At 42.0% G+C, this 25,869-nt stretch overlaps 1 protein-coding gene across 4 annotated transcripts in view; it reads right to left on the reverse strand.

Annotated features, from left to right (window-relative positions):
- Positions 1-25,869, reverse strand: part of SETD3 (SET domain containing 3, actin histidine methyltransferase) — a 79,603-nt gene that overhangs the window by 14,961 nt on the left and 38,773 nt on the right. For 3 of the 4 annotated variants that reach the window (XM_038545692.1, XM_038545694.1, XM_038545693.1), the window contains exons 7-9: positions 4,722-4,829; positions 2,009-2,067; positions 712-826 (exon numbers count right to left, since the gene is read on the reverse strand). In XM_038545692.1, the coding sequence (XP_038401620.1) occupies positions 712-826; positions 2,009-2,067; positions 4,722-4,829 (282 nt within the window). The remainder of the gene's footprint in view (positions 1-711; positions 827-2,008; positions 2,068-4,721; positions 4,830-25,869) is intronic. The other variant, XM_038545695.1, reaches the window with a different exon arrangement.

The following is a 25,869-nucleotide window of genomic DNA, read 5'->3' on the forward strand; positions in this document are numbered from 1 at the left end:
GCCGGCTTCCGCGGCTTCCTCTCACACGTCGTAATTAACAATCCTCATAAAATTTCCGTATTTTCTTACTGTCTCCCACCCGGCGCTTCCCACGCCAGAGATGTCAACCCCACACGCAAGGCCAGGAGCCAACCGCCCCAGTGTACCTCCTCCTGCCCCAGCACCCGGGAAACTTTCGCTGAATAAAAGCAGGTTAATAAGCAGGCCAAGGATGTGGCAGCGTGTCAGGTAAAGGCAGAGGGGAGAGGAAGCAATCAGAGAACATGCATCACTGGGAATGTAGTCGGCAAAGAAAGAAAACAAAGAACATAAAAAGAGAAAACAAGAAGGAAGAAAAGTTGTTTTTTTTTCTTCAATAAATCAGTATTTTAAGGAGAGGAAGAAAAAAGAAACTTTGGTTTAGTCTGTGGTTCAATAAGATAAGAAAATGAATGTTTAGGCTGGAATTATGGCTTAGCAAATAAATGCAGTTCACTGTGGTTTTTGAAAGTGGAATAAGATTCAAGTTCCTGGTCTTTAGGATTAAGCAAACGCAGAGACAGAAAAACAGCAGCTTCTATTTGTGGGAGGTCGGAGGGGTGGCTCGGCTTGGTTCTGTTTGCTCCCTTTGGAGGGAGCAGGGAGGGGGCATGATTTGTAGGTGGAGTGTCCACTTTAAAGCTTATTCATCACAGCTCCCCCGATTAAACACAACACAGAGGGGGTCGTTACCAGGCCATTGGTGTGATTGCACATGTCCCATAAAGGAATTAGCGCCAGGGTCACCCGGGAACCATCCTCCGTGGGAATTTGGTTTTGTCGAGTCATAACAGAAGAGACTGCCCACCTGTAACAATCAGAAAAGAGGTGAATTACAGGAGGCACATTTCAGAGCCCAGTGCAGAAACTACAGTTTGACTTCTCACCAATTTTCAAAACCTTATCCAAAGTACCAAGGGTGATGGTTGGCCTTCTTCCTTAGCATTTAAAATTAAATCTAGGACTGAAGGGAGGAAGGGGGAACTAGAAGGGAAAAGGAGACCGAGAAAATCCAGGGGTGAGGATTAAGGGGGGAGGGCCTGGAAGGAGGACTGGGGACAGAGATCTCCAGGCCTCCGGTCTTCACAGCAGCCAGGACCCCTGCCCTCCCCAGTTCACACCACCTTCTTCTACCCAAATGCTGACTCTGCACCTGTTTGAAGCCTCAGTGAATGGCAAACAACTAACTCCTTTCTGACCAGAAACCCTCTAAGAACTCGACAAAATATGGCATTGCTATTTTTTATTACGTTGTGCAATTACACCTTTTTGTTTAAAAATTATCACATGATTTCATTCATATGTGGAATTTAAGAAAACAGAGGAGCACAGAGGGAGGGAGGGAAAAAATAAAACAAGACGAAATCAGAGAGGAAGACAAACTAAAGAGACTCAATCATAGGAAACAAACTGAGGGTTGCTGGAGGGGAAGCAGGTGGAGGGATGGGGTAACTGGGTGATGGACATCAAGGAGGGCACACGATGTGATGAGCCCTGGGTGTTGTATGCAACTGATAAATCAATGAACTCTACCTCTGAAACTAATAATACTCTATATGTTAATTAATTGAATTTAATTTTTTTTAAAAGTCCCCACTTTACACTAAAATAATCTATTTAAAAAGGGGAAAAAATTCTCATGACCACTGCACATGAATCTCCACTATCACCTGGCCACCTCGGCTAATTCCCCACCACCACAGGGTGCAAGAAATTTTGGTGTGGTTATTAAAATGCTGATCCTTACCCCAGCTGTCCATTATAACTTCCGCCAAACTACCTGTTTGGGGGCTTTAACTGGTCACAGCAGGTCACTTCTTACTGAAGTACTTCCCACTTCCAAGATCCCCAAATCACTCAGAAACCACCCCCAAGCCACACAATACCCAACACACACCAAAGATGCAAACACACATCCATCCCCCACCCCGCCACACCCCAACACACACACACACACACACACACACACACACACACTCCCCACACCAACCTGTAGTCCTCATAAGTGAAAGCATCCTTCAAGGGCAGTTTGTTGGCATGAGGATGGGTCTGGGAATTAGAAGTTTCAGAAAGCAGACGTGAAAAGAGAAAAAGGGAAAACAGAAATCAGTCAGCAGAATTTCATTATTTAGCTTCCTAACAGATCCTAACAAGAGCCAAATGAAGCAGGAGGCGTCCAGCCGCGCTACTGAGGGATCATCATGCTATTATGCTCTCATACATCACTGTCAACTTAATTTGTTGTGCCCAGCAGCCGCCATAAATCTGCTTCTTCATATTTCGATACCAGAACCCACAGACACCACGCAAAAATAAAATTTAAGGTGGACTGACTTTACGAAAGGTGGGCACACCCACGCTCTGAGAATCTGGTGCAAACAGAAGCCAGGAGCCTCCCAAGTAGGGGTCTGCCCTGGCCTTCCTCGAATTCTCCCCACAAAGTGCTGCACATTCTCAAGAATACATTTCAAATCTCGCCTTCTATCGATAGAAGGAACAATTAAAGGCACTCTAATAAATTGAAGGTTCTTTCATTTATCTCCGACTTAAATCATTTGGATGTAAATCAACTTATGTGCAAATGAATCATATACGTGGCAAACGTGGCTCAAGTACAGAAAATCAAGAAAAATAGTTTTGTGAAATCATACATTTTACAAATAAGACAAAGATAAAATAGAGATTGGCCTATTTAAATCAGACTACATTTTTCCCCCTGGACCAAAGAACACTTGGTGAAGATGTCCACACTTTCACACTTACAAGAAGGTTTTACACCTTTCCTATTCTAACATCACAATGACCCCCACCTTAGACCTTTCGAGGGCTCAAAAACTTTGTCTCTGATGAGAAATGAAAAGCTGTAACAGCATAATTTTAATCTTCAGTTTCAATTCTGGTCTGACACACAGACAACAGTGAGTGGCCAGATGAGCAAACGGCCATCTCTGAGACGCAGTGAGACCTCGCTGTCCGGGCTCCGCACCGCTGTTAATGCACGGAGCTCCGTGCAGCCCGCAGTTTGTACTCCTGACGCATTAGCATCACAAGTGCACGGCCATTTATCATCGCTCCCTGTAATGTACTCGCTGGCACCGCGCGCAGGACAGTAGGGGATGAGGTAAAAGTGGCTCAAACCGTAAATCAATTAGAAAACAAAAGCTTGTGCTCAGTGCGCAATTTTAGGCAAATTATATATTACAAAAGGCTGCCAATTGGGTGTTAGCTCCCAGGTGCCTGCTTTCCCCTCTAATTCTTAGCCCAGGTTTAACCCTTTGGAAGAAAAGTCAAATATAAAATTATATGTGTGCAATTTTGAAATGCTACAGTAACAAAAATGAAATTAAAGAAGGTATGTTTCAAGTCAATATACAAAAGGACATTTTGCCCACAGGAATTTTCTACCTGCTGGGGGCAGATTGGGATTTTCTATCTCTGTTTAAAAAAAAAAAAAAAATCCCATGCTTTGGTCAACCTTAGAGAAGGTGTGAGAATCCCAGAGAATGAAGCTTCTTTCCCCCTCCTTTGTAATGAATGAAAAGCAAGGCCATGTTCTGTGAGTCGTAAAGACGCTTTTCATTTACCATTATGAAACTTAACCACAATAGTGTTCAGGTCTTTTCTTATAAAAGTACAAATTCAGCAGATGAGAACTGTTCCCCCCCCCACCTTTGAGCCCAGAACCAAAGTGCCAGTAAGTAGTGCCATAGCGGGGCAGCCCGGGTGGCGGTTTAGCGCCGCCTGCAGCCCGGGGTATGATCCTGTAGACCCAGGATCAAGTCCCATGTCAGGCTCCCTGCTTGGAGCCTTATTCTCCCTCTGCCTGTGTCTCTGCCTCTCTCTCTCTCTCTCTCTCTCTATCTCTCTGATGAATAAATAAACAAAATCTTAAAAGAAAAGAAAAGAAAAAAGAAAAGAAAAGAAAAGAAAAGAAAAAAGAAAAGCAGCGCCGTAGCAAGAACCTTGGCTGCCGAAAACCCTCTCACTGATAATACAGTGACACCTCACATCCCCTCCACCGTGGACCGGATAGGATGGTGCCTAAGCCATTGCTTTTCAAACTCTGGGAGGTGGGAAGCATTGCTGTTTTTGCTATTTTAAAATGCCTTAATTCATTTAAACTGCGGTATTTTGAAAGTTGGTAAATTTCAACACTAGATCCCACTGGTATTAAGAATTTGACCCTCACTCTCTGCCAAAAAAAAAAAAAGTCTGACTTCCTGAATAAGAGAAAGGGTGAAAATTTTCAAAACTGGAATGCTAAATGTCAAAGCGACTGGAGCAAGGATCTTCCAACACTGCAGGACCCTCAAACAGCTATGGATTCTGCTCAAACAAGGCAACTTCCTCAAGGACCAAAAAGATGGAGAATTAACTCCAAAATGTTTCCCTTCCTATTTATGTACCTTACTGAAAACAGAAGTCCATGCTCACAGTCCTAATGAAGTTGCAGAGACAACCCAGGAAGAAAAACACACACACACAAATGCTTTCTTCAGATTAATTGTGACAATCATTTTGGCTGTAGGGTTATGTAATATTTGTAGAAACTGTTAGAAATAGTTGTTCTTATATGCTTAAAATTTTGGGTGTGCCCACTGTACATAATTCTGGTATAAGAAGCTATTCTGCCACAGAACACATGCACTTAACAGTTATACTGAAGCAAAATTTAATTTGACACTATGGAGAAAGGCAAATACCTTCCATTTCAGCAGGGCTCTCAGCACCGTGGCACTACCGCCACCTACTGGCCTCACGGTAGAACAGGTTCGAGCCGCAGAGTTCTGAATTCCTTCCCAGGGTAAGGCCTGCAGAGCAACTTAGGGTAAACCCAAATGCGGGTTTATCTAGAATAGCTACTGTTTCAGCTCTACTGAAGCAAAATTTGGCTTCCCAAAACAAACAAAAAAACCATACGTACCCTCTCTCTTAAAAGTATCACACGATGGTTTTACACGGATTTTGAAAGATGCAGATATCGAAAATGATTTGCAAGTAAAAAACATTTAGTTTTGAAAAGAATGGTTTTCACATACCTTGAGAAAATGAACAAGAACAAGAAAAATACCTCTTTCAAACACTCCTGAAGCTCTGGACAGAATGATATATATTTTTTTGACATCAAGCCTTTTTCCTTTGTTGAAGACCAAGTTAAGGTTCAAAAATACATCTTGCAAAAATTGTAATATTAATCCGAAATTATTTGAAACTTCCTCAAATATTCTTCGATGAAAAGTCCTTAAGGTCATTCTTTAAAGGCAGGATAACTAAACATTCCTCACCTTACAAAGCAAAATCCAATAAAGGTTTTGTTCATTGTGGCCTATCTTCTCCAAGAGACGACATTCCTAACTTATGCTTTAAAAATAAAAAAGTAAAACAGAAAGCTTCCTCTTTGTGACTCATTTCTGAGAAATGGATACACCTGGGATGGGTGAGGAGGGCCATCCACCAGTGTCAGAAAGATAGCCTTGATGGGGTCTTCTGGGCAGGGGGGGCCAGAGGGGCAAGTCTGGGGTCCGACAAAGCACCACCTCCCTCCTCACCTCTTACCCCCATGAAGATAGGGTTAGAAGCTAGCCACAGATTTTCTGCAGATTTTTGAACATTATAAATATTTGAAGTTGGAGAAATAAACAGTTGGTGAAGCTTGTCATCAGACCTGAAGCCCTAAAGAGCTAACTCTTAAAAGAAGATTCTCATTTCCTTATGCCAAGGGGTAACCCAGTGAAGTCCTCTTCCGTTCCCTTTTCTGCCAAAAGGAGGTATTCCAGATGAGACACAGTAATATTGTATCTAGTACAAAATAATCACTGTGTTTGGGAAAGATTAATATCTAAAATCATTTGTTTGGCTTCAATAAAAAGAAGTAATATTGCTAAATATGTAAGTATGACATTTTGAAGAATTTACCATATTGCATGGGTCTGGTAGCGATGCTTAAGGAAATTAAAAACCACTACAGTCAGCATATTTGATCCTTATTAAAGTTCTGTCTTGAACTATCACTCACATAAAACAAAAATAAACTGAGAGGAAATTCAAATAAAACCTATGGATTACAAGAGTTTGAAGATGAAAAAATGAACAATATTCTGGCTTTAAAAAATTGATTTAGCACGCAGCTTCTCTTTATAGTCCCTTGATAAAATGAAATCTCCCTAACAAACACTTAATAAAACCTGTCAATATCTCTGGAAAGAAAAATGACACAAATGCATTAAGTATTAAATACCCTTGGAAAAAGTCACATATTCCATGAATTTTTGATGCACTATCTTGACATTAATGTAGAACCTTGATATTTATAATTGACAGAGATTTAATAAAGTATAAAGGAAGATGGCTGCTGCACGGCATGCCGATTGTTGGGGTTGATCAGAAATGAGAGATACAGACGTGCGCTTAAACTAAATCAACAGTTAATATGTGTTATACGGATCAGCTGCAGCCTTATTTTAAGCTCATACAACAAACCTTTGTGGAGAACCAAAATAAGCAGACTTCGTTATTATGTGAATTCCTAATTCAGAAACATCTAGTATGGGAAACAGCTTTGCAACCGCTCTGCACGCAAACGAAATGCATTTGACTTCAAGTTTGTTTTCTTTTTAACATCTAACAGAAAGCATTTTTAAAATAAACCAAAGATAAATGCTCCCACATACAGAGAGAGAGGCATTTCCTAAAATAATTCTCAGAAGGAACGTATTCAACCTGAGGAAAGATTCAAAATCCTCTAAGAAGAAAAAAAAAAAGGATTAGAACATGCAAATGGCCTCTAAGACAAACACTAAACACATAAAAATCAGATCTTTACTTTTTTTAAAGAACACTCACCTCTACCTACACAGACGTTTATGAGAAAATCAAGTTGAACACATTTAATAATCACCTTCAAGGAGGCATTTAAATATACTAAAAAGAGAGTGAGTGCCTCAGTTCATAAAAATGACTTTTAAATACAGTATTTTAAACAATTTATAGCCTGCTATAATATATAATTGTTAATTTCAAAAATATATATGGTAGTTCAGTGACTTATTAATGGCTTTATAGTATCAGGAGGAGCAAAATACAGCATTTAGAAGTTGTATCTGGTTTATTCTGATAAAAAAACATAATAGCATGCAATTAAAATTTTCCAACTAAAATATGACTAAGATTGTATTTGGCTTTACTTCCTAAGTGTATATTAAAAGGGGCAGCAGGGTTAACTAGCTGTAGGTAGTTACACCTAACTCTAGTGATGGTTTCATTTCTCTTACTTCTACAAGGATAAAATCCATCACAGACCTCAAATCTGAACTATGTGGGTGGATGCAATTATACGTTTGGGAACTGTGACTCCTTCTCACAGAAGCAAGAGCTCTTTGGTGCTTTCAACGCCACCTGAGAGATTCCTCCACAAAGCAGCCCCATGGCAGCCTCCCTAAGCCCAGTGTGGATCAGGGTATCAGCAAATGTTAGGCCCAGGACAAACCGAGGAGAAAAGAAAGAGGCAAAAGGCAGCCTCTCCCACCCATCCTGACACGGAGGGGAGACCCTCTTCGATGCAATTCCATGAAACCACAGAGGGAAAGGGGCCAGAGAGTGGTCAGAAGGAAAGAAGGGTCTCCCCTGAAGGAAGCTGAATCTGAATGAAGGAACAGGGTAGAAGGGCAACAAAGAGAAGAAAGGTGGACTATGGACAGGACAGGAGAGGACAGCAGGAGAGAAAGAGGCAAACACAAAGCGGTGGTGGGGGTGGGGGTGTTAGCAGAAGGGAGCTCTACACGACACGAGGAGGTGTCTCTCCAAGTGGAGGCCACACGGGCAGCACGCTCCTCATGGGTCAACCAGCTGTGAATTTTCTAAGTGGACATAACCCAGTTTAACAGAATGACAAACTGCAAAATATCTATTGAATCTAAAATTTCGTTCTCATGACCATAAATCAGAATCAAAGCGTGGTTCATGTATTTGGCTCTTAAGGGGAAAAAAAATCAATTTTAAGATTTTTATTGTTAAACACAGATTACATCCAACTCTTTAGGGCATTTTCCAACATAAAGTTCTTTGAATTGACTCAATATGATCAAATAAATACATCAATACACATTAAATTTAAAATATTTGCTTTTCACTTATATATTTAATTTTTCTATAAAAATGTACATTATCTCATAATAAAAATGTTAAAATTAAGAAAATGAGTGGAGAAATATCAACATCATTCAGTAAATTTACAAAAGTACTCTAAGATGGAAGAATTGATTTTTTCATTGTAAGACACTGAAATCTATCAGTTTAAAGTAAATTGAAATTTGCTGAAACACTATGAAAGATATGCCTCCTCAAAAACTTTACGAGTCACCAATTGCAAAACCTGAAATAGACAATCAACCATAAACCAAAGACAGCCATGATCAAAGATAGCCATGATCAATCAGCATTTTCTGACTGCCAACCAAATATCCATTCACCAAATGTTTACTGACTCAGGAAAAAAAAAAAGTGAAAATAGGTTAGGACTAGAAATTCATTCATTCAACAAATGTTTTATTTACTAATCATCTGAAACAGAAGGCACTCTGGCAGGTGCCATGTGACAGGTGGACAGAGACATGGGAACGCCCAGTGGGGGTTTTGCCTCGTGGCAGTCCAAGGAGTCACTTAACACTAGACAGGAGAGGTTACAGTACAGACCCTCTTCCAGGGCCACCCTCACCAACCATCCTGGGTCCTCTGCCCTACCTCCTGCCAGTGCCCCATTCCCTTCCTTCCCAGGTAGACCCCAATCTGCCACCTGTAGAGTGTGTGTGCACATGTGTGTGCACATGTGTGAACATTTGATGCATGCCTCTCTCCCACAGTAGGGAACCTCAGTGAGGCAGGGACTTGTTTGGACCACCAGCGAATCCCCAACAGTTTGAGTGGTGCTTCATTCAAAGGACTCTTCTTCCTTCAACTGCGAAGGAAACACTCTGCCCTTTGCTAGGTGGTCTTGTGGAGTTAGATTTCCTCTCCATGGCTCCCTAACAGCCTGACCAAGAGGCAAGATACAGGAGGCGACAACTTCCCAAACTGCCACAACTCCATGGGTGGTGAGAGGCAGGACAGGGGACCAGGTGATCTGGCCACAGAGCAGTAATGACCAGGGAATAGGGACTTCATGTGTCCTCTTCTGAGAGGCGTTCCCACAGGCTTCCAGAGACACAGCTTTCCTCTCCTTTTCTTCTACCTTCCATCCCTTATAAGGAGGGTGTTCTCTCAGCATCTAGGGGTCAGAGAATATTCTTTCTCTCTCTCTTTTTTTCTTCCCAATCTATCTTTAAACACATTTATTTGAGAAAACTTTACTCTAAGAATCCACGGGGAAGCAAACTGGACCAAGCGTGGCAGTCCTCTGTACCAAACTTCCCTCCACCATACTCCACCTCATCCAGCAGCCTGAGCCTTTGAAAAGGTGAGCCTGTCCCCTCCCATGTCATTTCATGTCACCCAGCCCCCATACCTCCATTTTCCCACCCGAAAAGGGGGTCAAATAACTTCTATCTTCTTTTAAGTTCTAAAATCCTTTGTCTCTTGACACTCCCCCACCTAAATGGCTCAATCTGCCGATTAACTGAATCATAATCAAACTTCTCTGGTCCACAAGAAGACAATTCTACCACATAATCAATACTTACTGATAAGGTATACTAGCAGCTCCTCAAACCTACCATTAATGAAAGTGGCAACACACAGAATGCTAAAAAGCTGTTACTGTTTCAGAAGGACACATTTGCAGCAAGGAAGCAGGCTAGAATCACTTGTCCTCAGCTTCATAGTAACTTACTTTTCATTTCAGCTATTTCAGATTTCAGAGATTCAGGATACAAGACTTTGGACTCTGGTTAAATTAATCAATTCCGTATGATCAGAGGCCCCAAGTCATTTGTAAGACGAGAGCATTAAGACCACCACTGTGAAGCCAATTTCCTTGATAGGGTGACTGACATTCAGAGCATGCATATAAACTCTTGTCCTAGAAAAGGAAGTACCGTGCTAGGTACATGGGAAAGCTCTCTGCATCTCCAGGAGAGAGAGAGAGAGAGGAGGGAGGGGGGAGGTTGATGTCAATGATGACCATTTGCTAATCACTCTGTGCAAGGAGCTCTTTTGAGAACTTTGTATGTATTTACATACAGTTGACCCTTGAACAACAGTCTGAATTGTGCAGGTCCATTGTGCAAGTCCACTTATACATGGATTTTTTTTATAGTCCAGTCCTATAAATGTATTTTCTCTTCCTTATGATTTCCTTAATAACATTTTTTCTCTAGCTCACTTTTTTTTTTTTTTGGTAAGAATATAGTACATAATACATATACAAAATATGTGCTCATAAACTGTTTACGTTTTCCATAAGGCTTCTGCTCAACAGCTGGTTATTGGTAGTTAAGTTTCTGGGGAGTCAAAAGTTGTAAGTGGATCTGCACAGGACTGGGGGATCAGTGCCCCTAACCCCCACATTGTCCAAGGGTCAACTATAATTTAATCATGGCGATGTCTATGAAACAGGCACTATTATCTGCCCCATTCTGTCAATGCCATAGCTGACAGGCAAAGAAGGTAACAGTATGTCCAAGGCTACCCAGTAATTAAGTGTGGTGCTGGGAGAATGACTTAGGCCACTGGTTTTTGGAGGTTACTTTAAGGCAAAGGACAATCAGTTGTCCTATTTTTAAAAATAAAGCATATGTTCTGGTATAGTAAATACATTTTTTCTTGACAAAATTCTAGAAAAAAGCTTAGTAAATATTATTTTCATTTAAAATTCAGCATATTGGGGCAGCTGGGTGGTTCAGTTGGTTAAGCATCTGCCTTGGGCTCAGGTCATGATCTCAGGGTCCTGGGATCAAGCCCTGCATCATGCTCCCTGCTCAGTGGGGAGTTGGCCTCTCCTTCTCCCTTGGCCCCTCCCCCTGCTTGTGCTCTCTCTCGTGTATGCATGCAGTCCCTCTCTCAAATAAATAAATAAAATCTTTTAAAATTTTTTTTTTTAATTTAAAAATGTAAAATAAAATTCAGCATATTGGACCATGGGTCTGGCTTAGTCAGAAGAGCATATGACTCTTGATCTCAGGATTGAGTTCAAGGCCCACACTGTGTGTAGAGATTAAATAAATAAACAAACCTAAAATTCAGCATAAACCCAGCCCTCCACATCCCCACCCCCACCCCCACCCCCGCAGGCCAACACCTAAGGCCCTCCCAAGTAACCCCTGCTCTGGGGATCTAGCTCCACACACTAGGATGGTTACAACAGTCGCAGCCAGGACCTTGCATCCAGCCATACCAGAGGCCCACCCCACATACAGGGGGTGTGTACCAACTGCCATCCAGCCACAACAGCAGGGTGCAGGCAGCCCACACAGGGGTCACCCCTGGAACACTTGGCTTGGGTGAGCCGGGTGGTTTGTGCTACCCGGTCCCACAGGACACCTTCTGCATACAGTGACTCCTTCAAAGCTAGGAGACATAACTCATCTACCTAATACACAGAAACAGAGAGGTAAGGGATCCCTGGGTGGCTTAGCGGTTTAGTGCCTGCCTTCAGCCCAGAGTATGATCCTGGAGACCTGGGATCGGGCTCCCTGCATGGAGTCTGCTTCTCCCTCTGCCTGTGTCTCTGCCTCTCTTTCTCTCTCTGGGTGTCTCATGAATAAATAAATAAAATGTTAAAAAAAAAAAAAAAAAACAGAGAGGCAAAATGAGGGGACAGTGGAATATGTTCTAAATAAAATAAGACAAAACCTTAGGAAAAGAACTGAATGAAACAGAGTTAAGCAATCTACCAGATGAAGAATTCAGAGCAATGGTCACGAAGATGCTCACTGAACTTAAGAGAAAAGTGGATGAACACAGTGAGAATTTCAACAAAGAGATAAAAATATAAAAAGGAACCAGAGCTGAAGAATACAGTAACTAAGGTGGAAAATACACTACAAGGAACCAAATGCAGATCAGAGGATGCAGAACAGAACAGCAATCTGGAAGACATGGTAGTGGAAATCACCCAACTCAAGCAGCAAAAAGCAGAAATCATCCAACTCAAACAGCAAAAAGGAAAAAAACGTAAAACTGAGGATCGTTTAAGGGACCTCTGAGACAGCATCAAGTGCACTAATATTCACATCATAAGGCTCCCTGAAGGAGAAGAAAAAGAGAGATGGATAGAAAACCTATTTGAAGAAATAATGGCTGAAAACATCTCTAACCTGCTGAAGAAACACATATTAGATCTAGGAGGCACAGAAAGTTCCAAGTAAGATGAACCAAAGAGACCCACACCAAGACACATTATAATTAAAGTTTCAACAGTTAGAGAATCTTAAAAGCAGCAGGAAATAAACAACTAGTTTTGTACAAGGGAGCTCCCGCCTAAGACTGTGACATGAGTTTTCAGCAGAAACTTTACAGGCCAGAAGGGAGGAGCACAATATACTCAAGGTCCTAAAAGGCCAAAACTTAGAATCAAGAATACTCTACCCAGCAAAGTTATCACTCAGAATGAAAGATAAGGAGTTTCACAGACAAGCAAAAGCTAAAGGAGTTCATTATCACCACCAAACCGGCTTTATAAGAAATGTTAAAAGGCTTTATTTTTTTTTTTTAAAGATGTTATTTATTTATTCATGAGAGACAGAGGCAGAGACACAGGCAGAGGAAAAGCAGGCTCCCAGCGGGGAGCCTGATACAGGCCCGATCCCAGGACCCCGGTATCACAACCCAAGCTGAAGGCAGATGCTCAACTACTCCCTAAAGGGATTTCTTTAAACAGAAAGGAAAGGCCGTAACTAGAAATTTAAAAATTATAAAAGAAAAAAACTCAATGGTAAACATATATATAGCACACAGCTAGTATGAAGGTTAAAAAAGAAGTAAAATCATCTAGACCTACAATAATTCATCAGAGGATACACAAAATAATAATATGTACACAGAATGAGGTCAAAACATAAAACTCCACCAAAAACCTATTAGTAGTAATAAATGAACTCAATACAGTTGTAGGATACAAATAATACACTTGAATTAATTATACATAAATCTGTTGCATTTCCATATTCTAATACTAAATTATCAGAAAGAGAAATTAAGAAAACAATTCCATTTATAATTGTATCAAAAAGAATAAAATACCTAAGAATAAATTTAACTGAGGAGGTGAAAAACACATTCTCTGAAAATTATAAACATGGATGAAAACAATTAAAGATGATGCAAATAAATGGAAAGATACACCATGCTTATTAATTGGAATAATTAATACTGTTAAAATGTCCACATTAGGGCAGCCCCAGTGGTGCAGCAGTTTAGTGCCACCTGCAGCCCGGGGTATGATCCTGGAGACCCAGGATTGAGTCCCATGTTGGACTCCCTGCATGGAGCCTGCTTCTCCCTCTGCCTGTGTCTCTGCCCCCACCCCCCACAAATAAATAAATAAATAAATAAATAAATAAATAAATAAATAAATAAATAAATAAAATCTTAAAAAAAAAATGTCCACATTACCCAAAGCAATCTACAATTTTGATGCTATCTGTACCAAACACCAACAGCTTTCTTCACAGATCTAGAGCAAATAATTTTAAAATTTGTATGGAACCACAGAAGACCCCAAATAGCCAAAGAAATCTTAAGAAGCAAGAACAAAGCTAGAGGCATCACCATCCACAAACTTCAAAATATACTACAAAGCCATAGTTATCAAAACAGTATGGTAATGGGCACAAAAACAGACACAAAGACCAAAAGAACAGAATATAGAGTCCAAAAATAAATCCACACTTCTATGGTCAATCTTTACAGGGACAGGAATATATAACAGGGAGAGAATCTCTTCCATAAATGATGCTGGGAAAACTACACAACTGCATGCAAAAGAATGAAACTGGACCGCTTTTCTACACCGCATGCAACAATAAACTTAAATGGATTAAAGACTTAGCAGAAACCATCAAACTGCTAGAAAAATAAACACAGGCAAAAAGCTCTTGGACTAATGGTCTGAGCAACATTTTTTTGGATCTGTCTCCTCAAGCAAGGGCAATAAAAGCAAAAATAAACAAAATGGGACTATATAAAACTAAAACACTTTTATACAGTGAAGGAAACCATTAACAAAATAAAAAGGCAACTTCCTGAGTGGGAGAAGATACTTGCAAATGACATAACCAATAAGGAGTTAATACCTCAAATATAAAGAACTCACATAACCTAATAATGAGTTAATATCTAAACTATATAAAGAATTCATACAACTCAATATCAAAAAAAAAGGCAAACAATCCAATTAAAAAATGGGCAGAGAACCTGAATACACAGTTTCTGAAATCATACAGATGGCCAACAGACACATGAAAAGATGCTCAACATCACTCATCACTAGGGAAATACAAATTAAAACCACAATGAGATACCACTTCACACCTGTCAAAATGGCCAAAATCAACAACACAGAAAACAACAGGTGTTGACGAGGATGTGGGGAAAGTGGAACGTTATTTACAATAGCCAAGATATGGAAGTAACCTAAGTGTCCATCAGTAGATAAGTGGATAAAGAGGAGGTGTGTATGTATGTGTACAATACATAACACATTAATTATAAATGACATGATTACATATTATATGCTATACCTTTCGGTATAATACATAACATTTTAATTATTATATATATAGAATATTATGCAGCCATAAAAAGAACGAAATCTTGCCATTTACAACAGTATGGATGGACCTAGACAATATTAAGTGAAATGAGTCAGAGAGAGACATATGTGGTCTCTAGGTAGGTGGAATCCAAAACTGAAACAAATAGAAACAGACCCATATATACAGAGAACAATCTGGTGATTGCCAGAGGGGAGAGGGGTGGGGATAGGTGAAATAGGGGAAGGGGATTAAAAGGTATAAACTTCCAGTTATAGAATAAATAAGACTCAAGGATGCAATGTACAGCTCAGAGAGTATAGTTAATAATACTATAATAACTTTGTATGGTAATGGACGGTAGCTAGGTTTATCGTGGTGATCATTTTGTAATGTGCATAAATGTAGAATCACAATGCTGTACACCTGAAACAAGTAATATTGTATGTCAACTACACTTCAATAAAATAAAAATAAAATACAGCAGAAATATTTTAAAGGACATTATAAAGCTTAGATGCAGGCAACATTAGCCAGACTAAAACTGTGAATCTATCACTTCCCTACCACCAGAAAAGATACCATATTTAGTTAAAAGTATCCACTGTCATAAAATCTCAGACCTAGACAGTAACTTAGAGATCATCTGGCCCAATTCCCTGCATGCTGGACAAGAAGAATGCTGGCCCCAGAAACCACATGCATATCAAATACATGATATGTATGCTCCCTTTCTCCTCATTATATTTCAAAACCTCAGGATATTATTTGGAATTTCTTTCCAGTATTCTCTTCACTAGAATTATGCCACATTAGTGTTCCAATCACTTCCAATATTCCATTATCTGGAATTCCTATCATTTTCATGATAACTCTGAACAGCCTCTAAAACACCCCACAGGTTTATCAATCATTAAACCTGTACTATCTCCAAGTTCCTAAACGACATTAACTTTTTGGCTACTTTCAACTCTCTTAGTTATCATAGTTGTTAGGGAAATGAACCTTGGCCTCTTAACTGTTCTCTGCCTTTAAGCCTACAGGAAACTGAAGAAGTCTGTAAGTAGCTAGGAGAAATGAACTCTACGAGTACACTATGGAAGCAGAGTTCTGATAAAGATGGGCCAAATTCTGATGGAATCAATCAATCCTAATGATGATTGATTGATTCCTCCCCACAATTCAGAGAACCTGTGAAACATCCATGTTCTCAGGTATACCACAGGAGTCCAAACATCATACATACTGTCACCAGCTGTCATGAGTTTACTTTGGTCAATCCCAACTCAACACAATCTAGGGCAAAGGTGCCTTCTGGTCACAGGAGGTGAGTGGGGATGTATATCTGAAAACCCAGCTCCAAGGTGAACTGAGCATTCCCAGGTCCCTGTAGCCACTTCTATCCACAGAGAATCTGTGGACATGTCAGTTGTGAATGCTCTGTCCCAACACTATTTTCCTGGGTCACTGTTGGGACAGCAAATTACAAAAGTTCCAACCAACTGTTGGTGGCTCCATCCGTTAAGCATCTGCCTTGGGCTCAGGTCATGATCTCAGGGTCCTGGGATCAAGCCCCATATTGGGCTCCCTGCTCAGCAGGGAGTCTGCTTATCCCTCTCCCTCTTCCCCACCCCCTGCTCCTGCTTCTCTCTCTCTCCTCCTCTCTCTCATGTGCACACATACACTCTTTCAAAAACAAAAACAAAAGTTCTAACCAAGGGAGGAGAGGTGTAGAGATCACTGAACTTCTGTTATCATATAGAGTTCCTGATAAAAAGTATAGCTCAGAAAAGTCTTAATAACTTTTGCATCTTGAAAAGAGAACTTTCAAAAGTATTACCCTGAAATATGATAAATAAAACAAGATTTTTAACCTTACTGGTAAAAATATCACCAATAAAACTGCAATGAACTGAATTATAAGGGCATATTTATTAGAATCAAAATAGAACATTATTACACTCAGTCAAGACACTGACTTGACTACCCACATGTAATTTCAAATGTCCATGACTTTGGATAGAGTAGCTGAGAAGCAAAAAGATCTTGTATTCATCTTTAGTTGATTAAAAAAAAAAAACAACCAAAAAACCCACAAACTTCCTCTTTTGTTTCATTAAGAGTCCAAAATAGGTACCAAAACCTACAAGCACTGTTGTACAAAAAAAAAAAAAAAAAAAAAAAAGAGCAGGCACCAAAATGTCATCAGTACTTACTGGCTGTTTCTCTATCAGTATTAACATTTCTTAGGGAACAAAAAGATGTCATCAAGATAAACTCTTCTTTGAAGTAATACGAGAGTTAGATTTACCCTTAGACTGCGTGGGGAATGAAGGGATAAAGCGAAGGGCCAGGCCAGGCCAAGAGAGGACCGCCCCGAGCTTGCCAGGCTCCTGTCTCAGGAGGAAAGCCCAGCGAGAGCCCAGCAGAGCCGAGCAGAGCCAAGCAGTACCAGACAGAAAAGGCCTGACTGCTTCCTTCTCCATAAAAATTATGATTTGCCTCATATTTTCTTAAATGCTTTACTGATTAACAGTTTTGTAATGGATTTCACTCTTATTTTTTTCAGAGGAAACACAATCTCACATTCTAAGAAAAGTGCTATTTTGTTGGAGCAGTTTCTGGACCCAAATTTTCAATGGAACAGTTTAATCAGCACTACCTATAAAACAGATATTAAATTTTTCACTTGGAAAAGAGAGCAAGAAATCCAATATATGGACTTAAGTCATCTTTTGATACAAGATGATATTTGATTATAGTCACAAGTGAGAAGAGATTTTAGAATGGGGTTTTGAAAAGAGGATCTAACTCCTAACGCAGAGTCCTGTGACTTGAAGGACGCAAGAAGACCAGGCAGTGAGGACAGACAGGGGAATGGGTGACCGGTGGTCCGAGAACCACTAGAGGATATGTCACTGCAGGGCAGTGGAGAGGACCCAGGCTGCATGGGTCTGAAGAACCCTTGGGAGCAGGGAGCTGGGCAGTGGGGACTAGCACCTATGTGGGGAAGCAGGCTGGGAAAAACTGGGGAGCACTTTGGGGTGCCCACCGGGGAGGTCAGAGTAAGTCGCCCACAGGGAGGTATGACGGGTCACATCCATGGCAAGGCAAGGTTTCCTCTAAGGACGTGCCACATTTTTTAAATCAAACTGCAGCAGACAAAAAGCAACCAGACCAGAAATGACTTCCGTGTGGATGGTTAACCGTTGTGTCCCCACACGGAGTGACGTTCCACCGCTGGGTTGGCATGACCAGTTGCAAGCAGACTGCCTTTCCAAAGTGTGCAGTGGCCAGCAGGGCCTGTGCCAGGGGCACGCACACCACATAGCACAAGGCCCCAGCCCCGGCCCCCAGGCTGCACACGGACGACCTGGGGCAAGTGTCCAAGGCTTCTGGGCATGCAGGAAGTAGCACTGGTTATTCGTTTCTCTCTTCCACAGCTTTGACCTTCTCCAGGCGGGTGGCAAGGGGGCCCTTGGACTCCTGGGTGGCGCTAGCAGACGCCCTGCCACAGGCCTGCAGAAGGACCCGGGTCTGTAAGTAAAGAGCAGCAGCCGCCTCTTCCCTGAGAGACAGGAGGCAAGGGGAGCTCAGATTTAGTCTCAAACTACGCAGGCTGGGGAAGGTGTGGAAGAGAGCCTCTTCCCAAACACTTAATGAATCTACTGCAAAAAGAAAAAAATCTGTTTTCCCATCTGCCCTTCCAGACACATATAATAAAGTGACATTTTCCAACATAGGTTTTTCTAGATCATTAGCTTTGTCAGTTAAGACTCCCTGCTTGGCAAAATGACCACTGTTTTTTCTACTCATCCTTTAATTTCTAAAAAAAGTTGCAAAATCTGTAAGTAACCTATACTTTATACTCGATAAAACCTGATGTAGAAAATAACCACAGCTGCCCCCTTGAACAACACAGAATTAGGGTGCCAACCCTCTCACATAATCGAAAATTCACATATAACTTTTGACTCCTTCCAAACTTAACTACTAATAGCCTACTGCTGACCAGGAGCCTTACTGATGACATAGCCAATGAGCACGTATATTGTATGTATTATACACTCTGTTCTCACAGTAGGGGAAGCTTGGGAAAAGAAGAGGTTATGAAGAAAGTCCTAAGAAAGAAAGAGAAAATATGTTGACAGCACTGGGGTGTATTTACTGAAAAAAGATCCACATATAAGTGGACCCACACAGTTCGAACATGTTGCTCAACAGTCCCCTGTATTTTCACAACTAATATTTGATATTACTTTCCCAGTTAGGATAATTTACCCCTTCCACTGATTCAGTAACCCTAAGACAGCTTAAGGTCCTTCCTCTTCAAACCTTCATATATATGACCTCCTGATCTCTGAAATTCTAACACACCCTGTCTAAAAAATACCACCTAGCACCCGATTCTGCACCTTATGAAACTGCTCTTTTGTTGCTCTGTGCATTGCTTCCTGCCACTCACTCACCGAATATTTATGGAGTGCCCATGGGGGAGATGATGTGCCAGGAAATGGGACACAGTGAGCAAGACAGTTCTGGTTTCCACCCTCTACGTGGCTTCCTGCCTGGTGGATGGGGGGTGCCAGAGATGGGCAGAAGTGGTCTAATTGGCAGTGAGTTTAATGGGCTCTCCCACTGAACCTGTCAAACACAAGGAGCTCACAAATATGGACCGAGTCCAGGATCACTCTTCCTGCTTCGTGTTTTCCCCATGAGTTTGGAGAAAAAATGGGAAACTTCCCATCTTGTAGTGATTACTGACCAAACGCAGAGAGTTCTTTTGAAATTAGCTCTTTTTTTTTTTAAAAAAAAAAAAGGAGGGGTAGAGGGCATCTTGAGGGGGAAGCACATTTGACTTAGTACACAAGCAGTCCTGTGAGATTAGGAAAGGCAGCTCCCAGCCGTGATCCCAGGGTCAGACCAGTCTCCTCGTGCCCACTGAAAGCCTTGCTCCATCACAGTGAGCAGATGCCGTGATTTTCATTTTGACGTGCTCCACCTTGCGGCCTTGCCCACGACATGCTCCAGTGCTGCACCCATGCCTCCTCCTGTAGCAGGTGGGGTGCAGTCAGCAGTAGGTGGTGACAAGCTGGTTTTGAGCAGCTGGTTCTGAAGTGTGGTCAATCCTAGGAGCTTGGTGAGCAGACTGGAATGTCCTGGGCACTTATCTATCTCCCTCCTGTTATTATTATAATTACTACTACTGCTGCTGCTGCTGCTGCTATGGCTAACTTCTCTCAAGTTGTGGTTATTTTGCAAATTAACCTTTTACTTTGAAAAATAAAGCCAAGTACTTCAACTTACTCCCAGTAACCTACTAGCACATGATGCTGACAAGGAAAACATCCTTCAGAGAGACAGACAACTTCCCCATTTCATTTGAAAATGCCCACTGACATTTTTGGTGGAAATAAAGCACCCATTATAAGGATAGCCAAATTAATCACGTCTTTTAGCCTCCTTACCATTCTTAAAATTTATGTCCACAAAAAAACAGGACATAATGCAATAAATGTAGTATTGACCGTGATGTTCTGTGTCTACAGGATAAAATATATTTGCAAAAATGTGGAAAGGGGCAAGTATTAGGAAACTTTAAAAAAAAAGTTTTGATCAATTTCAGAGAAGTTGTCAAAATGAAGTAGCTATGAAGGAGTAAAGTCACAAAAGCAGTACACTTTCACCCCAGAGTTGCTAAAGCATATTTCTGCATCTTCCATGCATTCTAGCAAAGCTTTATCCATTGGTTCATAGAACATTCCTGTCTGCTAAATATAAGGCATTGTGGAGAAGAACAGTAAGATGTGCTCCCTACTCACATGGAGCTGTCATCACAGGCAGTCCAGATGGGTAAAATATGACGCGTCGCACCAGAATAAACGACACGCGCTGGAATTACAGAGAAGAGGATGAAGACGTTGGAAAGAGAGATCGGGCCAGGACTCGTGGAGGACAGGCGTGTGAGTGAGGTCTCTGAACAGGCAAGAAGCAGAGAATGAGGGGGAGGGGGCCGGTGAAGTTCAAGAATCTCATAAAGACTAAGGGTCTGATAAGGCAAGCCTCCGGCCAACTGCCAGCAAGAAACTGAGGGTCTGGGAAAGGACACTTGCCATCAGTCACGTGAGTGGGCTTGGAAGCAGCTTTTGGAGCTGAGCCTCCCGATGGGACCACGACCTATGGGAGACCCTGAAACAGAGGGCCTGACTAGGCCACACCCAGATTCCTGCTCTGTAAACTGAGCTAATAAACGTGTGTTGTTTTAAGCCTCAAAGGAACAAACAAACGTGGGCCAGGCCTAACTTCTCCAAACAATTCACAGAAGCACAGACATACGGTACCCATCAGGACAGGCTGGATCTGCGGTAGTAACAAACATCTCTGAAATCACAGTGGCTTAGAACAACCACGTATTATTTCTGGCTCACTGCTGGCTCACCAAGGTTCAGCTGTGCCTCTGCTCCATGACATCTTCACTGCGGATCCAGGCACTCAGCACATGCTAGTGACCTTCTGCCTCTTAGGAAAAAGGAAATGAACATATTTGCAGGAAAATCAGAAGATGATGCATGGGGTGAGGGAGAAGCAACAGAATAGACATGGGGGCGGTATAAATTAATGTAGGCAAGGGGACAGGGGCAGTCTAGACAAGGCAGAAGAGTGAACACAAAGAGGAAGGGTGTAGGTAAGAGAAAACCAGGAGAGGGGCGGACAGAAGCCAGGGAAGCTAAGGTCACAGGACACCTCAATTCTCTTCAAATTGGAGGCAGGGGACTTTGCTTAGAATGAGGGGCATTTGGTCTGTTTGCTGATCATCATTAATGTGTGAAAGAATTTCTTGCCCCTTTGGTCTCCCCTTCCACTCAGCACTCAGTCACCCGAGCCCTGACTCTATTTCAGTCCCAAAAGCACAGCTTTTGGAGATATTACACTCTGACTCCTATGCTGAGCACTCTGAATAGAGATGCGGAGGAGCTGGTATGTGAGAGACCACTGCTTTTACCCTGGTAGGCTTCAGCAGCATCAAATCCACAGAGAAGCCCTCGGAGTCTCTTCAATTTCCAAAGTTCTTATGAAAACCAGCCAATCTGAAGCCTCCATAAGGCCTGCCTTCTATGCCCATGAATTTATTTTGGTCTCTTTAGTTCCATACACCTGTTTTTTCCTTTGAAACAGATGAAAATCGTGAAGCATGAAGGAAGTTGTAAGCTACTCCAGACAGGTTCCAACAGTAAGCCCTCTGCTACCCCAGAGTTCTTCAGCCCAAGACACTGTTTTTTGGGTGTGTGTAGCTGGTCCTGCAGTCTAGACCTATGGGCCCCAAGAGTGGAGTCCAAGGAAGCACTGTTTGTGACCAGTGTCCTGGGCAACATACACCCATGCGAGCTGAAGCCAGATCCTGGGTTTATTGCCAGCTGCCATGGAGGAAGAGAACAGAAAGGATCTTTGCTATCGGCTTAAACCTCTCCCTGCTCTTCACATGTACACATGCTTATACATATGACTGATGGCAAAATGCAGTCTGGGAGAAGCTGCTTTGCCCACGAGGGTCTCTGACGCCATCTTTGTCCAGACCCACCCGATTGAGGTTCTGGATCACTGAAGCCCTGCCAAATATAATAAAATTTACATTGTCTTCCTTAAGCTGTCAAGCTAACATTTTCTAATATTTTCTGTTATACGTATGTATAATTCATAACTATTTTTTAAGTGTAATGGCTTTTAAAGCCATCATTGTTTATTTCATTTTTTTAAGATTTTATTTATTTATTCATGAGAGATAGAGAGAGAGAGAGAAGCAGAGACACAGGCAGAGGGAGAAGCAGGTGCCATGCAGGAAGCCTGATGTGGGACTCGATCCCAGGTCTCCAGAATCACGCCCTGGGCCGAAGGCAGGTGCTAAACCGCTGAGCCACCCAGGGATCCCCTGATTCAGAACTATTTTTATTTTTTTATTTTTATTTATTTTTTTTTTCAGAACTATTTTTAAAAAAGATTCTATTATTTAGTTATGAGAGACACAGAAAGAGAGAGAGAGAGAGGCAGAGACAAAGGCAGAGGGAGAAGCAGGCTCCCTGCAGGGAGCCTGATGTGGGACTCGATACCTGAACTCCAGGATCACGCTCTGAACTGAAGGCAGATGCTCAACCGCTGAGCCACCCAGACATCCCTGTATGGTTCATAACTTTAAAAGTAATTTCACATTAAAAAAAAAAAAAAAAAAAAGGTCTCTGACACCACATGGCCAGATTCTCACCCCATGAACTTTTTCTTCGGGATGTGAATATAGTTTCAGACCTGACCTGCAAGTAAGGAAAATTTAATCAATGGACATTTACTACATGCCAAACACCAGGTTAGGAGCTGTGGAAACAAAATGGAAGTGAGTCCATCCCGGGCCTCCATGGGCTCAGAACAGCCCTGATAATAAGGAATCTGGTGAGACTGAGCAAGTGACATCAATGGCAATGAACCATCAATGTTCTGAACTGGCTCCATTAAGGAGGCAGGTCAAGTTGTGCCTCTGGCTCACATCTCTCTCCTCAACAAGAGACCCTCCATGACCCATGACCCCTCCTCGAAATCACAGTGCTGACAAGCAAACTCTGTTATTTCAAGAGCTAATCACCCCTGTTCTCAGTCAGCTGGTCAGTCTATGTAGAAAATCGCTGATCGAGGCAGGACCTGAATTCCACTCTTTTCTAATTCAATTCAAACGGTTAACAGTAAAAATAATAATTCACGTTTACTGAACACCTAGTGTGTGCCAGGCACACGAAATGTCCTAGACATTTTACAGATAAAACATTTCAACCTCACAGGAACCCTGCAGGATAGGTATTACCCGCATCTCCATTTTATAGATAAATGACGCATAAGGCCACCCAGCTAGGAATGGAGGAGCCTCCAAATCCATTCACCTGACCACTCCAAGTGCTGTCTCTATATAACACATACTGGAGTGAGAAATTTTTTAAAAATTGGGTGGGCCCACAAGGTGGGTACCTTCCACTTATGTGAAGACTTACACTTCAGGAAGTGATCCCCCACTTCTTACTTACTCCTCCCAGTACCAAAATAAGGCAGCACTTGGTGCCACCAGTAAAGGTGAGATAACAGGCTATGTGACCTGCCACCCCTTAGGTCACTGAGAGGACAGCTGTGACTCAAACACAAGGGCTGATCCCAAACCTAGCATTTTCTAGTGCACACCATTCACAAATGTAGTAAAAGGGGAACTAGCGGTGCCCCTAAACAGCAACGTGTGTTTTTAACGATTTAAAGTAAGACATTAAGGTTTTAACCCTAGATGAACTGACCCCCTTCCTAGAGCCTATTTCAACAGTGAGTAATTAGCATCCGACAACACATTCTATTTTTTTTAAAGATTTATTTCTTTATTTATATTATTTCTTCATGAGACACACACACACACACACACACAGAGGAAGGCAGAGACACAGGCAGAGGGAGAGAAGCAGGCTCCCCGCAGGGAGCCCGATGGGGGACTCGATCCCGGGACTCCAGGATCACAACCTGGGCCAAAGGCAGACGCTTAACCACTGAGCCACCCAGGCGTCCCACCACAACACATTCTAGGTGAGGTGACTTGTTCCCCCGTTGCAACCTGACAATTACAAAGTATCAGCAACAACAAGGCTCTAAATCAAGTCCTTACTGATTAGATTGAAAGGGGAAAAATTCTCCATTTTCTGCAAATGCCAGACCATTTACATTCATACTCCAAATATTGCTGTTAGGCCACCAACTACCAAAACCTTAGTTCTGTATGTTATTGTGTTCCATATAAAGCTCCCAATCATGTACTGAGTTTTGGTTTAAAAAAGAGGCTAGGGGCAAAGATGTGAAGAATCCAGATTTCTCTCAAATCCTTCTCCTTGCATACACAGGGGCTAAGGAGAGGTGGGCCCTGGGTACACGTGAAAGGTGAAGCCATAAAGCTTCCAGAAGCACAAGAACATCCTCACGGTCCCGTGCTAGACAAGGGTTCCCAACTGCAGCAGCACTGACCTCTCAGGCCACACCATTCTTTGCTGCAGGCTGTCTTGTGCATTGTAGGTAAAGCAGGATCCCTGGCCTGGCTCTGACAGCCAAATTGTCTCTGTCCCCCAAGGGGCAAAATGCTCTCAGTTGGGAACCCCGGGGCTAGGCAAAGAGGTCTTTAGGACATAAAAAATACCTTATTTGAAAAATAAAACTGATACACTGGATGTTGTTAAAATGAAGAATTCTGATCATCAAAGGCTTTCATTAAGAAAGGGACTAGGAGAGCCACTGGGAGGACACAGTCATTAATCATGCCTCATAAGAAAACGCCAAATTATAAATGGGTGATTCCGGAGGGGACAGGGAGATGGGGAGTTCTTGCTGAGTGTTTACAGAGGTTCTGTTTGGGGTGATGAAAAAAATCTGGGGAACAGGCGTGCTAATGGATGCGTAGCATTATGAATGTAACCAATGCCACTGACTTGTACTCTTAAAACAGTTAATGTGGAAGACTTAAGGTTACATATAGTTTATCACAATTAAAAACCTTAGTGTAATATACTCCCTGCCCCCCCCAAAAGCACTGCATTGTGAAAATTTCCTATAAAAAACATAAAATACATTATTAAGTATTATATTAATATGTTTAAAGGTTACTCTTTCATGTATATCAAGTTAAGTAAAATACATTATAATAATTGTATTTTAAATGAGTAAAAGATGTGGTTGGGCACTCCCTAAGAGGATATCCAAGTGGCTAATAAGCAAATGCAGACATGCTAGACCCCACCAGTCACTAGGGAAGGGGAGTCAGAGCTCCAAGGAGACACACCCCTGCACGTGCAGAAGAAAATCTAACAGAGCACTGGGGTGGGGGAAGAGAGCGACCAGAATGTTCATGGATAGCTGGTGGCACATACACTGGTTCAGCCAGTCTGGAAACCAGTTTATCAGTGTCTGCTGAAGCTGTGTATGTGACTGCCTGAAACCCCAAGAACTCCTCCCCCAGGGAGTGCCCAGAGGGAAGGGATGCATGTATCCACAACCAGATGACACAAGGTCACTTAGGGCAGCTTCCTTTACAGTAGCCGCCCCCCCCCCCCCAAACTGGAAATGCAAACGTCCCTCCACAGGGTAGATGCACAGACTGTGGGGGGTG

This window comes from Canis lupus, chromosome 8 (assembly GCF_011100685.1).
Source record: "Canis lupus familiaris isolate Mischka breed German Shepherd chromosome 8, alternate assembly UU_Cfam_GSD_1.0, whole genome shotgun sequence".
Lineage (NCBI taxonomy): Eukaryota > Metazoa > Chordata > Mammalia > Carnivora > Canidae > Canis > Canis lupus.